The 18,214-nt window shown below is 42.3% G+C and overlaps 1 protein-coding gene across 1 annotated transcript in view; it reads right to left on the bottom strand.

The window, feature by feature from the left end:
• xpo7 (exportin 7) overlaps nucleotides 1-18,214 on the bottom strand; it is a gene marked incomplete at its 5' end in the record, with an annotated part of 68,258 nt that overhangs the window by 44,975 nt on the left and 5,069 nt on the right. Inside the window, 3 exons of the mRNA XM_083792993.1 lie at nucleotides 469-635; nucleotides 6,186-6,279; nucleotides 7,056-7,202. Coding sequence (XP_083649119.1) covers nucleotides 469-635; nucleotides 6,186-6,279; nucleotides 7,056-7,202 — 408 coding nt within the window. The remainder of the gene's footprint in view (nucleotides 1-468; nucleotides 636-6,185; nucleotides 6,280-7,055; nucleotides 7,203-18,214) is intronic.

Raw genomic sequence — 18,214 nt, forward strand, 5'->3', positions numbered from 1 at the left:
TTAACCCATTTTGGGCGGGAACCCCTTTTGGTGTTTTAGACGTTATAATTTAGCTATTGAAAAATACGAGTTTGTAGGTCTGATATTTTTGAAAATTCGTGAAAATGTGGCGCAAATTTGGAATATATATTTTTTCAGAGTGAACATTTTTAACTAAAATCTTTGCTTCTGAGGGGTCCTTGGAACAACATATTTACAGATGGTCGTCAGTGGTATATTACATATAAATTTTGGGGGTGCTTGACATGAAATATTGAGAACCACCGACATAGAAACATGAGGTTTTTCAGAAGACATTTGTTTTTATTTTGACGTTAGGCCTAAATGGGTTAAAATAACTAATAACCGAAAAAGGCTAATCTAAAAGCTCCCAAAGGGTGCCGTCCCGTGGGGCACGGGCTGAAAAGGTTTGAGGACTACTGATTTAGACAGCATTTGTATACGAGGTTAAAACACAAAAAAACACACCTGTAAAAATCGCGTAACGTCGGCGATGACGTTTCTGAAGACGTAGTCGTCTTTCTGACAGTCGAACCAGCCCAGCTTGGTGATCCTGGCGTACAGCTGGATGAGAGCCTGGGTCACGAACGCAGCCAACTTGGGCCGCGTCGCCAGGTAATTTATCACATAGTTCCCTGCAGCAACACAGACACAAACCAGGTAATTTATCACATAGTTCCCTACAGCAACACAGACACAAACCAGGTAATTTATCACATAGTTCCCTGCAGAAACACAGACACAAACCAGATAATTTATCACATAGTTCCCTACAGCAACACAGACACAAACCAGGTAATTTATCACATAGTTCCCTGCAGCAACACAGACACAAACCAGATAATTTATCACATAGTTCCCTACAGCAACACAGACACAAACCAGGTAATTTATCACATAGTTCCCTACAGCAACACAGACACAAACCAGATAATTTATCACATAGTTCCCTACAGCAACACAGACACAAACCAGATAATTTATCACATAGTTCCCTGCAGAGACACAGACACAAACCAGATAATTTATCACATAGTTCCCTACAGCAACACAGACACAAACCAGGTCATTTATCACATAGTTCCCTACAGCAACACAGACACAAACCAGGTCATTTATCACATAGTTCCCTACAGCAACACAGACACAAACCAGGTCATTTATCACATAGTTCCCTACAGCAACACAGACACAAACCAGATCATTTATCACATAGTTCCCTACAGCAACACAGACACAAACCAGATCATTTATCACATAGTTCCCTGCAGCAACACAGACACAAACCAGATAATTTATCACATAGTTCCCTACAGCAACACAGACACAAACCAGATAATTTATCACATAGTTCCCTACAGCAACACAGACACAAACCAGGTAATTTATCACATAGTTCCCTACAGCAACACAGACACAAACCAGGTAATTTATCACATAGTTCCCTACAGCAACACAGACACAAACCAGGTAATTTATCACATAGTTCCCTACAGCAACACAGACACAAACCAGATAATTTATCACATAGTTCCCTACAGCAACACAGACACAAACCAGATAATTTATCACATAGTTCCCTGCAGAGACACAGACACAAACCAGATAATTTATCACATAGTTCCCTACAGCAACACAGACACAAACCAGGTCATTTATCACATAGTTCCCTACAGCAACACAGACACAAACCAGGTCATTTATCACATAGTTCCCTACAGCAACACAGACACAAACCAGGTCATTTATCACATAGTTCCCTACAGCAACACAGACACAAACCAGATCATTTATCACATAGTTCCCTACAGCAACACAGACACAAACCAGATCATTTATCACATAGTTCCCTACAGCAACACACACGAACCAGATAATTTATCACATAGTTCCCTGCAGAAACACAGACACAAACCAGATCATTTATCACATAGTTCCCTGCAGAAACACAGACACAAACCAGATCATTTATCACATAGTTCCCTGCAGCAACACAGACACAAACCAGGTAATTTATCACATAGTTCCCTACAGCAACACAGACACAAACCAGATAATTTATCACATAGTTCCCTGCAGAAACACAGACACAAACCAGATCATTTAGCACATAGTTCCCTGCAGCAACACAGACACAAACCAGGTAATTTATCACATAGTTCCCTACAGCAACACAGACACAAACCAGATAATTTATCACATAGTTCCCTACAGCAACACAGACACAAACCAGGTAATGTATCACATAGTTCCCTACAGCAACACAGACAAACCAGGTAATTTATCACATAGTTCCCTACAGCAACACAGACACAAACCAGATAATTTATCACATAGTTCCCTACAGCAACACAGACACAAACCAGATAATTTATCACATAGTTCCCTACAGCAACACAGACACAAACCAGGTAATGTATCACATAGTTCCCTACAGCAACACAGACAAACCAGGTAATTTATCACATAGTTCCCTACAGCAACACAGACACAAACCAGATAATTTATCACATAGTTCCCTACAGCAACACAGACACAAACCAGGTAATTTATCACATAGTTCCCTACAGCAACACAGACACAAACCAGGTAATTTATCACATAGTTCCCTACAGCAACACAGACACAAACCAGGTAATTTATCACATAGTTCCCTACAGCAACACAGACACAAACCAGGTAATTTATCACATAGTTCCCTACAGCAACACAGACACAAACCAGGTAATTTATCACATAGTTCCGTGCAGCAACACAGACACAAACCAGGTAATTTATCACATAGTTCCCTGCAGCAACACAGACACAAACCAGGTAATTTATCACATAGTTCCCTACAGCAACACAGACACAAACCAGGTAATTTATCACATAGTTCCCTACAGCAACACAGACACAAACCAGATCATTTATCACATAGTTCCCTACAGCAACACAGACACAAACCAGGTAATTTATCACATAGTTCCCTACAGCAACACAGACACAAACCAGGTAATTTATCACATAGTTCCCTACAGCAACACAGACACAAACCAGGTAATTTATCACATAGTTCCCTGCAGCAACACAGACACAAACCAGGTAATTTATCACATAGTTCCCTACAGCAACACAGACACAAACCAGGTAATTTATCACATAGTTCCCTACAGCAACACAGACACAAACCAGATAATTTATCACATAGTTCCCTACAGCAACACAGACACAAACCAGGTAATTTATCACATAGTTCCCTGCAGCAACACAGACACAAACCAGATAATGTATCACATAGTTCCCTACAGCAACACACACACAAACCAGGTAATTTATCACATAGTTCCCTACAGCAACACAGACACAAACCAGATAATGTATCACATAGTTCCCTACAGCAACACAGACACAAACCAGATAATTTATCACATAGTTCCCTACAGCAACACAGACACAAACCAGGTAATTTATCACATAGTTCCCTACAGCAACACAGACACAAACCAGGTAATTTATCACATAGTTCCCTACAGCAACACAGACACAAACCAGGTAATTTATCACATAGTTCCCTACAGCAACACAGACACAAACCAGATAATTTATCACATAGTTCCCTACAGCAACACAGACACAAACCAGGTAATTTATCACATAGTTCCCTGCAGCAACACAGACACAAACCAGATAATGTATCACATAGTTCCCTACAGCAACACACACACAAACCAGGTAATTTATCACATAGTTCCCTACAGCAACACAGACACAAACCAGATAATGTATCACATAGTTCCCTACAGCAACACAGACACAAACCAGATAATTTATCACATAGTTCCCTACAGCAACACAGACACAAACCAGGTAATTTATCACATAGTTCCCTACAGCAACACAGACACAAACCAGGTAATTTATCACATAGTTCCCTACAGCAACACAGACACAAACCAGATAATTTATCACATAGTTCCTGCAGCAACACAGACACAAACCAGGTAATTTATCACATAGTTCCCTACAGCAACAAACACACAAACACACAGACTACTTTTAATAAACAGTCAACTGTGACTAGACCCATTCATTAATCAGCAACAACCACCACATTATAATCATCATCACCACTTATTTTAATTTAATTTAAACAAACAAGGCCCAAGCCAATTCCAGGAAACATAACGGACTTAATAATTCAACAATTAAAGTCAATTAGTCTCTCTGTGACACATCTAGGGGCCTCAATCTGCATTCAAAGATGTTCCTAGAAGCTTTGTCATTGGTCGATTTCCCTGTCTGCTTCCTGATTGAGAAACACAAAAAAATGAGAAAGCTTCTAGGAACTTGATTGCGGCCCCTACATGTGTCACAAAGACGACTTTTTTTTTTTAAATAAATCACAGAGACTAAATATCACAAGATTTTAGTCGACTAAAATGTATTTTGGCGGGCCTTGATGCCGTCGGAATGGTTCATTTTACACCTGCTGAAATTAGCCGATCGGTTGCATGCTGAAAATAGCCGATCTACAAGCTCACAACGTGTCGCGCGTGACCTTGTAGATCAGCTATTTTCAGCATGCAACCGAGTATAAAATGACTGGATCTCTTGTACACTAGTCCCTTCCTAACATTTTAGTTTAGTTTTTATCTGTTGACGAACATTTTTCGTCTTAGTTTTAGTGCCTCCGCCATATTGGAGTGATGATGTAACTTCCTGTTTAACCCATTCTGTACGCGAACCCATTTTGGTGTTAGCATCGCGTTATGCTTTAGCTATTGAAAAATAGCAGATCTACAAGCTCATATCGCGCCACCGAGTGGCGCGCTACGAGCTTGTAGGTCTGCTATTTTTGAAAAATCGAAGAACGACTGACATTTTTTAAATCTTATCTCAGGTCAGAATGGGTTAATCAGACCAGTGTGTGTCCAGTGGAAACCTCGTATGAATCTGATCTCAGGTCAGAATGGGTTAAAAACATTTAAAAGTCATGCTGTACAAAACTAAAACTTGTCTTGTCCTATTCTACTCTCATCTATTGATTTACTCATTTATCGATCATGTTTATGAAAGGATCAAAGCATCAATTAGCAACACATTCATTCAGAATGTCAGGGTGCATGTGTGCGCATGCATGTGCACGTGTGCCCGCGACCGTGCATGTTTACGTGCTTGTTTGAGGTGTTGCATCATAGACAAAGCATTGCTGCCATATTGGAGTGATGCACCGCTGTGCCATCTAGTGGTGATTCCAAATATCTTAGAACTGTCGTCTCTTTATATATAATCTCTTTGCTATAAGGACATATTCAGTATTTAAGTCCGACGTCATTTTGTAGTGCTACGTTACGTCCGGGTCCAAGTGGCACCAGCTCCCGTCCGCATCTCATTGTAAATAGAATATCTAAACGCGTGAATCTTTTCACAATGACGTTATTTTTCAGAAAGGAAGCCATTGAGGGTTAAAATGGGTCTTAATGCTTCCAACGCGAGTAGAATTATTAATGTTTTGTACAAGTGTCCATGACAACAAAAATATATGATGTGGAGACAATAAAGACTATTATTATCATTATTATTTATTTATTTTTAAAGATATTTTTTTTGCGGCTTACGCCTTTTTTATTGATTTTTGAAGGGACAGACAGTAGGCTGACAGGAAACGGGAGAGAGATGGGGGGGGGATGACATGCAGTAAAGGCCGTGTCGGGTCCGGGAGTCGAACCCGCGGCACACTGCGACTGGATTACCAGTCCGGTGCCCAGACCGTTACGCTACGGCCTGGGCCTATTATCATTATTATTGAAGGTGGTAACAGTCCATTTGCTCTGTAAAATATTTCGGGGGGCATATTTAGAATGTGTGCAGGCTTGAGTATGTTAAATCTAGTTTGCATTAATGAGGATTTAGTTGACCCAATAAAATAAAATGGCGATAGTATTCCATGTGGGGCAGACGGCCTGTCACAGCCAGATTTGGGAGAGCAGCAGCTTTGTTGTTGTAAAATGAGACTTTTGTGGTCGTTTTCATCTCAGATTTAGTCCGACGGAGCGTCACAGTATAACTCTATGGGGACACAAAAGCGACACAAAAGTAGGACCCGGAAGTATCTCAGGAGGGGGCGCTCACGTCACGGCTAAAATACTGAATAAGGATATATAGGACATATATATAGAGGGGAAAAAAACGTCAGAACTTACGGATGTCGATGCGTTGCTCAAGGGGCAGAGGGTTGCTGGTTCTAGACACCAGTTTAGATAGACAGGTGGCAGCGAGCAGCTGGGAATACGATGACTGTGGAGGACAAACACACACGCTTTAAGTCAAATACACTCAATATACGTCTTTGGAACAAAATTAAACGTTACTGTTCTTTTTCTGTTCACTTTGCATGAGCTACAATAGTACTGCATAAGGTGCTGGTGCTCATGGTGGAGAACAACGGAAAAGTTGTATCCACCATCCACGGTAAGTTGGAATAACTTACCGTCTCATATCAGTGTCTGTACTAGTCTCAGCTCTTTTAAAAGACAATTACTGCAATTTTTATTAACAAGCTTGGGCAACACGCCCTAGTCATGTTATTATTTGATACTTATCATTAGAACATTATTACTATTATTATTTTTGAATCCTTAGGCTTTCTGTATTTATTTTTATTTTACCATATTGTTGTTATTATGTACATATGTGCAAATAAACTAAACTAAACCTTTTTTTTTTCTTGTTTTGTTTCCCAATTTATTTAGTCATTTATGCCAATTATTTCCTCACCCCGCACATTTGTCACTGCTGTTTTGTTCGTATATAGAGGCTCGACAAAGCCGAATGCACCGTGGTAGATTCGAACGCAGGGGACAGGCACTTTACACGGAGCGCACCTGAGCGCACTTGCTTGATCTGATCAAAATTGCTGCCATTTTGAGTGAAATGAAACCATCAACACATCGGCGAATCAAACAGGAAATTATATTGCAACGCATGATTACATGAAGCGGCTCTAATTGAAGCCGCGATAGCCAAGTATGTGACAGTGGTGATGGAATAAGTGCTCTCAGAGTGAAACTCACACTGCCTCTCTCCAGTAGTAGCTGACATTTGCTCAGACAGTCGGGGCTGTTGGTAAACTCCACCAATGCTTTCTCTGCCTGGAGTCGGACATCCGTGTCTGTTGTCTCGTATAGCTGCTTACATAGGATCTCCAGCTGGGCAAGGCCCTGGAAACAGACACAACAACAGACACGTTATATGCAGACACAAGGCCCTGGAAACAGACACACAGACATGTTATATACAGACACAATGCCCTGGAAACAGACACAACAACAGACACGTTATATGCAGACACAAGGCCCTGGAAACAGACACACAGACATGTTATATACAGACACAATGCCCTGGAAACAGACACAACAACAGACACGTTATATGCAGACACAAGGCCCTGGAAACAGACACAACAACAGACACGTTATATACAGACACAAGGCCCTGGAAACAGACACAACAACAGACACGTTATATACAGACACAAGGCCCTGGAAACAGACACAACAACAGACACGTTATATGCAGACACAAGGCCCTGGAAACAGACACAACAACAGACACGTTATATGCAGACACAAGGCCCTGGAAACAGACACACAGACACGTTATATATACAGACACAAGGCCCTGGAAACAGACACACAGACACGTTATATGCGTTATATGTGGAATGCACTTCCCATTGCAGTCAGAACTGCAGCATCACTCCCAATCTTCCGCCGTAGTCTGAAAACCCACCTTTTCAGACTCCATCATGGCCCATAGCACTTACCCCACCCCCTTAGATAGCATTTCTGTAGACTTAGATAGCATCTGATACAGACTTATAGCATGTTATGTAGACAGCACTATAATTGCATTGTATATAGTCATAGCACGCCATAGTACATATGTATAGCATAGTAGTATATATATATAGTTTATATGTATAGTCTCATAATATAGATATTCCACTGTTACCTTCTTAGCTTACGCATGTTTCATGATAAATGCTTTTTTGTGATGTATTCCCATGCTTTTTGTTCTTGCTTAATGTAAATCGCTCTGGATTAAGAGCGTCTGCTAAATGCCTACATTGTAAATTGTAAATTGACACAATGCAAGAGGGGGAAAAAAGCCATATACTGTATGCCATCTTGGGTACTCAGTGACGTAAATAGGTTTTCAATGTAATGAGTCCCGGGATGGTCTTTTAGAGAGGAGTCCCATTTCAACGACGTTAGGAGTCATATTTTGCCTTTTTTCTATTTTTTTATTTTTACAAATTGCAGCATTTAACTCTAATTTTATTTTATATGGTTATAAGGTGGTTATATTCATGTAGAAATCAGAAGAAGAAATTATTATATTATAACTAAAGCTAGCAAAACAGTACAGTAGTACAGTAGTGCATCCCGTGCATCCCGTGGTCGTTGTTTTATTGCGTCCCTTAACTGTAAACTGCGCTTTGGGATGCAAAATGCACCCTATTTTAACTGTAAACTGCGCTTTGGGATGCAAAATGCACCCTATTGTAATCTCTGGGTGCTGCCAGCAGGGCAGTAGACATTTGGGAAATGTGCGTGCCACGCTAATCTATGCTCAGTCTGAGCATAGATACAGTATATAAATAATAGAGATGGCACCGGGATTCCCCTCCCATCCAGTGCCCGCTCTGCTCTCTATTATTTATAGATCTATGCTCAAACCAAGAGGAAGTGTGTAGGGCAAGGGGCGAGGAGGAGGCGGAGCTAGTTTCAAAGAGGGACACACACACACACACACACACACACACAAAAGTGGCTGGTTGGCTAGAGACGCAGCAGCCAATGAGAATGATGGCTTGCTAGCACGGCCACTACGGCAGCCAATTAGAATGATAGCTTGCTATAGTACGGCCACTACGGCAACCAATGAGAGAGACAGCTTGCTAGTCCAGAAAGGCAAAGCAATCGTTCATAAACCAGCTCCGCTGTGCTTCACAGCAGCTGGTAAAAAAAAGAAGGTCTTGAGAAGAAAAGGGTCCTGCACACCGTCTTTCACAGTAGTAGCAGTAGTAGTTTTATTAGAGGACAACGTTTCGGGCTAAACGACCTTCATCAGGTATCTTGATAAATGTGTAGAAGGGTTTCACTCAAGAGTTAAACGGTCCATTTGGTTACCAACTCCATTTGGTTACCAACCTGGAACCCCCTCAAGGCCCACTGGTGGTCCCCGGACCACCTGGAACCCCCTCAAGGCCCACTGGTGGTCCCCGCCCGGACCACTGGTTGATAAAACCACTGTAGTAGAACTATAGGACCACAATGGATACAGATCTCCAGGACTTAATTTTTGTCATCCTTTTTAGCCTAAATGTCTGACTGTACTATCTATTTACATTTCAAACTAATAAAGTATTCGATCAAAAACCAACAAAATTGTAAATGCCTGCCTAAATATGTCCCAAACCGCCCCCCTAAGGTCTTCCACTGCTGGCCTGCTCGCTTTGCCTAAAAAAATGGCAACTAAAAAATACGGGGAAGCAGCTTTTTGCTTCTACGGGCCGTCGGCATGGAACAAGCTCCCACTGTACCTTCGACAGGCAGCCTCTGTAGACATTTTTAAAGCTCAGCTCAAGACCCACTTCTACAACATTGCTTTTAATTGATCATTTATTTTTAATTGTTTTTGTTATTCATGTCCTCACTGTATTGCATTACTGCTTGTTTTTTAATGTCGTTGCCTTGCTTTTCTTTTATTCTCCATTGATCTGTAAAGCACTTTGAGCTGCATTTCATGTCATGAAAGGTGCTATACAAATAAAGTTTTATTATTATTATTATTAAATGGTGCCTTTATCCAAGGCGCTTTACATAGACTGTGCATTACATTCACCCATTTACACACACATTCATAGTACCGATGACAGAGGAAACCATGCAAGGCACCCAACCTGCACATCGGGAGCAATTAGGGTTTCAGAGTCTTGCTCAGGGACACTCCCGACGCTAACGTTGGGCCTGGGGGAGCCCACAGGGTTCAAAGTGGAAACCTTGCGGCTCCCATTCTGCCACTCTACCGTGGCCTGGCCTGAGCCACCGCCGCTCCGAACACAAAGCGAAAATCAAACGGGACACGGTGGCCTAGCTTTGGGAGGACTACTGTGTCAGAGAGAGCAACAAAGTGAACAGCAGCAGCACTTCTGAAGCACACAGTGATATGATTACACCCAAAATGTCACCGATAAATACGCCAGTATCCTTCATATCCCGGTCACAAACACTCAAAAGGAAGAGTTTTTACACCCAGTCTATTAAAGGAGACGCTGCCCGTTGCAACAAACGAGAACTACAAGTTCAAGCACTGAATCAAAAAGGAACAAAGGTCATTTACAAGCTTGTTTTTAAAGCATCGCCGGTTCAAAATGCAACAATGTGTACAGCACTACTGTATGCCTTCCCTGAACTCATAGGCTATTCTTTACCTGTTCCGTGATTTCTGATTTGTCTGCATTTTCTTTTTTACACCCGTTCAAAATAACATAACCATTTACAATAGATAAAGAACAAAACGTGCTATATAATCCTACCATCCAATATGAAATCAAGGTATTTTGTAAATAAATGTTATAAATAAATGTATTATTTCCCTCTCTCAAGCTGTGCTGTGCCGTCCGGCCACTGAAGCGTTTTCATTTGGTCATCATAACCCAGGCCAGTGGTTGTTAAAGTCGGCCAAGGCCAGACAGGGACCATCCAGGTTCATTGAGGGGGCTAATCAGGTCTGTAACTCCCAGGCAACTAAAACATCTTTGCCAAACAACCACCACCATGGAAAACACAGAACCAACCAGCTGCACACAACGGTTTTAATTGCATATGAAATAATAAATCAGTATTTTCAACAAGAGCCAGTCACAGAATTCGAAGTCATCGATTTTGGCGCACTGGCGCTGAATGCCAGAATTGAATTTCAACAGCCTAACATTTTAGCCTCAAATTTACATTTCACGTCACTATTCCTGGGAATGTTTTCAAAACGGCTTCAACATTCTATCTGTCACTGTTGTTTTAAGTGTCAGCTTAATTCCCCTCATCATTCACAAGTGCTCAAAGCGCTTTACAACAATGGTTCCTTCATTCATACATTGGGAGGTGAAGCGGCGAACAGTCGACGCCAGCGTCCTCCCTTCCCACAATCACACACCAGTGGTGGCGAGCTCACACCGACCGACTCATTGGAGGCAATGTAGGGTTCAGTGTCTTGCCCAAGGAGTCAAGGACACACACTTCGACATGTGGACAGGAGGAGGAGCCGGGATTCGAACCGCTGAACCATGGATCATTGGACGACCTGCTCTACCTCCTGAGCCACAGCCACTTGCTCAAAGTACCTTTGAGCAAGGCACTACTAAACCCCCAACTGCTCCAGCAGAGCTGTAGTTGTGTAGACTGTGGTTGTACATGTGGGTGTGTCGTGTGTGACTGTGTGTGCGTGCGAGCGCATGCGCATGCGTGCGATTGTCATTTCTAAACATTTTCTGAAAAATGTCACTGAACTTTACTGTATAGGGCAGGCTATAATGGCACGCTATAAATAGCAACACTGGGTTGAGCAGTAGTACACTTAATGGATTGTTCTGCTTCATGATGTCAGACAAAGATTAGATTTAAATATATATATATATATATATATATATATATATATATATATATATATATATATGTATGGTGGGAACTGGTGAAGGTGAAGTGTTTGAAAGCAGACAAACAGCTATATCTTGCGCAACCCCCTTACCCCTTAACTTATTTGCCATTTTTTACCACTTTGACCCATTTAGACCTGAGATCAGATTCTAAAAAATGTCTTCTACATCCCGACGGTTTTCTGAAAAAGCTATGTTTCTATGTCAGTGGTTCCTTCGATTTTTTTCAAAAATAGCAGACCTACAAGCTCGTATCGCGCCACTCGGTGGCGCGCTATGAGCTTGTAGATCTGCTATTTTTCAATAGCTAAAGTATAACATAATGCTTTAAAACACCAAAATGGGTAAAAACAAATGGCAAATACGTTTAGGGATTAAGGGGTAAGGGAAGGGCCCAAGGTGTTTACAATCAGACAGCTTTCATAGACACTACCTCGCTACAGCTCCACACGTGTTCTGACGACACTTTGTTAGATTTCCGTTGGCAGCTATAAAGGAGAATTCCGTTTAAGACGGCTTTCTTACCTTTATTTGTAGTAGTTACGTCCTCACTAAAGAGGTCCAGGTGTTATTTTGTGCAAAAGCGCATTATTGGCTACTTCCCCTACCATAAGCCCTCAATGAATTAAATGGGGCTATGGGGTGTTGTGCTAATTTGCTTATGTCCATCGCTCAAAAAACGTTTTTTGTTGTGTATATATGCTCTCTTCATAATGTAAATAAATGGTATCCCAAGCTGCACACTTTACTACTTATTTTGATGGAAATAAGCAAATTAGCACAAAAACCCAACCCCCATTGAGGGCTTATATTAAAGGAAATGGCTGAATAATGCACTTTTGAACAAAATGAACAACTGGACCCTCTTTGTTGGGGGACACAACAACTACAAATAAAAGGTAAGAAAGCCTTCTAGCAATGGAATTCTCCTTTAATCTCCCATCACTACTTGTGATTAACCATTTAAAAAAACGCAGCTTGTAGTGACACAGCACGCCGAAGCATGGTGGATGCATTGATGCTGGAGGCGGTGGTCATGGATGCATTGAAAAGAGGCTAGAATAATAAAGATACAAAAGATGTCCGCGTCATGCGGAAGTGTGGGAAGCGGCCCTTAGTTAACCACTTAATCCCCGGCCCCATGCTTTGTCCAGCGCTGAAGACCATCAGCCACAGCACGCACGCACGCACGCACGCACTGCTCCGGTCGAGCTGACCACGTGAAAACATAATTTGCGCAGCAGCCAGCCAGCAAGTATAGCCACACCTACAAATAAGTCATTTTTTACAATTGATTGCACAAAAAAAATCAATTATTCAACAACACGATTTATTCTTTTGACAGCACCAACCAATGGAGAAAGACAAGACATGCTTGTCTTATATTATTTCCTTCAATCCCACCCATATATATATATATTCAGACGAGGCACTGAGTGGGCAGGCAGGCAGGAGAAGTGCAGAGTCATTACATAGCCACAGTGAGACCGGAGATGCTACTGATAAAAACTGCTGAGATGATAAAAGGGGGCCATCCAAAAACTGGGAGTGCATGGGAGAATAGTGTCTTGAATAGTGAAAGAGAGTATGTGGGTTGTGTGTGTGTGTGTGTGTGTGTGTGTGTGTGTGTGTGTGTGTGTGTGTGTGTGTGTGTGTGTGTGTGTGTGTGTGTGTGTGTGTAAGGGGGAAGGCTCTTGCTGTAATGCTATAGTATGTGATCCGTTTTGATAACGGTAATAATAAGACAGGTGCGAGACTAGGCCAGGCCCAGCATTAAATTGATGATGGTCTGAGGAGGATCAAAACAATCCAGTCTGTGTCACTTTTTTTGCACTTTTGTAATGGACTGTAAAAAAGACTCAATGTGTTTGCATTCAAAAGAGCCCCAACATCTGTTTGTCAGTCAGTGTGCAAGCACTTTGTTGTTTTATATGGAGTGGACTTTGATCATGGCAAAGCAAGCACGCATCTCTTCATCTCCAGGGTATTATGTTTTTGTGAGAGCATGGCTATAAAAAAGGTAAATGGTGGTGCGTTTATATATCACCGTTATCCAAGGCGCTTTAAATGGTAAATGGTAAATGGTGCATTTATATAGCGCCTTTATCCAAGGCGCTTTACAGAGATTGTGCATTACATTCACCCATTCATACACCGATGGCAGCGGAAACCATGCAAGGCACCAACTAGCACATCGGGAGCAATTAGGGGTTCAGTGTCTTGCTCAAGGACACTTCGACAGTAACTCTGGGGGAGCCCGGGTTCGAACTGGCAACCTTACGGTTACCATCCAGGCACTCTACCCCTGAGCCACAGCCCACCAATGGCTATGTAGGGTATGATGATGGACAATGTGTGTGTAAAACATGTATAGATTAAACGCAAACACATCTCTGCTAGGTCCAGATAAGAGTTTGGTTGCCACTTTCCAGACCCAACCCCATATAACCCCATGCCCAAACCAGGCATCTCCTCCACGACATGCATTTGATTACACCTTCCCACCCCTGCTCAAACTCACCCCCAGATAAATTTACACGTACTTTTAAAATACACAAAGTTGCATTACACAGAGTGGAATTGGAAACCCCTTCACAAGTCGATGCTCATTATTTTTAGCTGCCACAAACAATTAACAGTGACACTACTGCTTGAATGTCTTGAGCTGAGGCGAATAACTGGTAACCTGGCTAATAAGCCAGACTCAAATCACACTGTCGTGTGGTATTTGAGTCTGGAGATGCTGTGTATGGATCTTGTTTCCGGGGGGGGGTTCAGACATTTTCTCTTTGACGCAATTGGTCAGAGCTACTGTCAGTCTAAGGGCCGATTCATACTCCTATTTTACCGCTGTTTCGGCGCTGTAGTGCCGGAATGATTTCGGCTCGTCAGACATTTTCAGTAGCACCGAAGAGCCGACTTTAGGACGGTAACGGTACCCGTCCCCCGAACCTCAAATGACGTCAAATTGTAGGCTCTACAGCGCCGAACCGACTTTTATTCGGCTCTAAAATAGGAGTATGAATCGGCCCTAAGGTCTCAAGCATTGAACGTCACTGTACCAAAGCCCGCCCATATTGCATACCGTGTCCCGATTGGCCGATTGGTGTAGGAAATGGGCGTACAATTGAGCCTCTCCAGACCGTAATCCGCCGGCAGGCAATTTTTTGCTTGCCAACGGCTGATTCGGTCTGGCTTATTAGCCAGGCTAAATAACTGCGTCATGTACTATTACTTATTTGGCTTTTTTTTTTTGATTTTTTTTTATTTGGATTGACCGAGTGGCGCGCTACGAGCTTGTAGGTCTGCTATTTTTGAAAACATTGAAGAACGACTGACATTTTTAGAATCTGATATCAGGTCAGAATGGGTTAATCAGACCAGTGTGTGTCCAGTGGAAACCTCGTATGAATCTGATCTCAGGTCAGAATGGGCTAACAGCAGTGATGTGTCAAAACTAGTACTCATTAGTGTACTGCCTGTTTCTGTCTCAGATTTTTTGAAGGAGAGACATTAGCATACATTAACAAACCAGTGTTGATTTCGTCGACTAAAACTAAGACGAAAAATGTTCGTCGACTACCTTTTTTCACTGACGAAAACTAAATGGAAACTAAATGAAGACTAAGACTACATTTTCTGACAATTTCGTAAACAAATAAAAACTACACTAAAATGTTAGGAAAGGAATAGTGGACAAGAGATCCAGTACAAGTTATTTTACACTTGGTCGCATGCTGAAAATAGCTGATCTACAGGCTCACAACATGTCGCAGCTGTGAGCTTGTAGATCGGCTATTTTCAGCAAGTGTCAAATATGTCATCAATATGGCATCAAGGCCCGCCAAGATACACTTCAGTCGACAAAAACAGCCGTAGATTTAGTCGGCTAAAATCTCGTGATTTTTAGTCGACTAAAACTAGACTAACACTAAGACATTCCCAGTGACTAAAACTAAAGGAAAACTATTCAAAAGACTAAAAGTAAACTAAAATCAAAGATTGCTGCCGAAAACAACACTAACAAACATCAACTCTGTTACTGTATGGTGTTACTGTACATGTGCTTGACACCTGACATACAGCATGACAAACGTCCTGGTGTCACACTGAATGTGGTGTCACACTGAATGTGGTGTCACACTGAATGTGAATCAGAGTGAGCAGCAGGCGCACCACGTGGCCGATCTGAACAACACACACCAGGAGTTTGTTTCCGATTCATTAACTAGACCCACTGGTTCTCAAAATGGGGCCTGCGGACCACCAGGGGTCCTTGGGGGAGGGGGCTACCAGGGTGGAGGAGGGGATCCGCAGCAAAATGACTTAACCCATTCTGACCTGAGATCAGATTCATACGAGGTTTCCACTGGGACACACACTGGTCTGATGAACCCATTCTGACCTGAGATCAGATTAAAAAATGTCAGTCGTTCTTCGATTCAAAAAATAGCAGACCTACAAGCTCGTATCGCGCCACTCGGTGGCGCGATATGAGCTTGTAGATCTGCTATTTTTCAATAGGTAAAGCACAACATGATGCCAACACCAAAATGGGTGCCCGGTCAGAATGGGTTAACCCGTTTTGACCTGGGAACGATTCTGCAAATGTCTTCTAAATCCATGTTTTTCTATGTCAGTCGTTCTCAAACACTTTCATGTCACTTTTCACGATTCTTCAAAAATAGCAGACTTACAAGCTTGTAAAGTCATAGCGTAACGCTAACACCAAAAGGGGTTCCCACCCAAAATGGGTTAATATAGCGTCACATTGAATCATTTGGTTATTCAACATAGCAGATATTAAATTAAATTGAATGGTGCATTTATATAATAGCGCTTCTACCCAAAGCCCTTTACATAGATTGTGCATTACATTCATTCACCCATTCACACACAGACGTCGGAGGAAACGATGCAAGGGAAGTCACCGACCATAGAGTATATATATCTATAGAGAAGACACCCGAGTTCTCCTCCCATCCACTTGCATTAAGTTGCTCAAAAGCGCATGAGGCGGATTCACTCCTCCTTCCTGGTAGGAACAGAGTGCATTCTGGGACGGATTGCAATGGTGAGTGGCCCCAAACACATGAACGCGCTGCCGTTGAACACGTACGAGCGTCGTCCGTCGTGAACGTGTACAATGATAGTCAACGGACAGCGCGTTCATGTGTTTGGGGCCAGGCTGCAATACCTTCATTCGGCCACTATGTCCATTTCGCCTCAAGATTTCCTCTGGGTGCCTTCTCTATAAATATATATACTCTAAGGCACCGACCTGCACATTGGGAACAATTAGGGGTTCAACTTCAGACAGAGTCTTGCTCAAGGACACTTCAACTCTGGGGGAGCCCAGGATCCAACTGGGAACCTTGCAGTCCCCCATCCAGCTGCTCTACCGGCCCCTGAGCCACATGAGCTTGTAGATCTGTTATTTTTTTTATTCATTTTTGCAGTGCAAATCTTTAAATATATATTTTGCTTCCGATGTCCATAGCACAAAATATTTTTTGAGATGGGGGTCCGCAGCCAAATACATTGGGGGTCCAACGTCCTTGACATGCAAAGGTCTGAGAACCACTATTATGGAGGAAGTCACTAGTAATGTTGCTCTGGAGAGGGAAGTCTGGAGCTCTCTGGTGGAGCTGTTGCCCCCGCGACCCGACTACGGACTTAAAGCGGTTGAAGATGGATGGATGGATGGATACTGTAATATAGCTGTTACATAGCATAGACAATAGACATCAATGCTGTGGTTAATGAAGTACAGTGAGGACTGATTTAGCAGAACTCATCATGACTCATGTACACAACTACACAACAGAAGAGATTAAATCCCGGGTTCACACTTGTTGCACGACACAAGAGTCGTGTGCCGAAAATAGCCGATCTACAAGCTCAAAACAAGACGCATGGAGACCTTCAGTTAATTTTCAGCAAGTCCCACCAACGTACAATGGAGTATACATTTAGCATTACAAGCCGGGAAAGCAGGAATACCTTATTTTCTATACTTCACTTCCTCGTCTGCATGTCGGTCAGTCATGTGCAGATCTGATCTGACAAAAGACTTCATTCTTAGCTGCATTATCCGCACCATGCACATACATGTGTTGTTAACACCTTCACACCTTATGCTTATCCTCACACTGCATCTGCTGGTCTAATGCTGTACATGTAATGTAGACATCAAGATTGATTTATTGTCTTTTTCCCCGCCTCTCTGCTCTACGCAAAACAAAAACAAATGTCAACCACTTCTTTCACACATTGACAAAAAAAATGATTCTTCAACCTGTTATTCAAGCCTAGCCCAGCATCCCGCCAGACAGACAGTGTGACTGAAACGCCAGTCTCTCTTCCTCATCTCGTACTCCCTGCCACTCTACTCTGTCAAATGTTCTGGTCACTTTATATTAACACCTGCTTTTTGTTTACCCATTTAATGACCACAAGGCAACAACCATCCTAACCCTAAAAAACACTTTGAATCCGCGATCGGTGAACTTC

The sequence above is a fragment of the Protomyctophum parallelum genome (assembly GCF_964188405.1).
Source record: "Protomyctophum parallelum genome assembly, chromosome: 21".
Taxonomy (NCBI): Eukaryota; Metazoa; Chordata; class Actinopteri; order Myctophiformes; family Myctophidae; genus Protomyctophum; species Protomyctophum parallelum.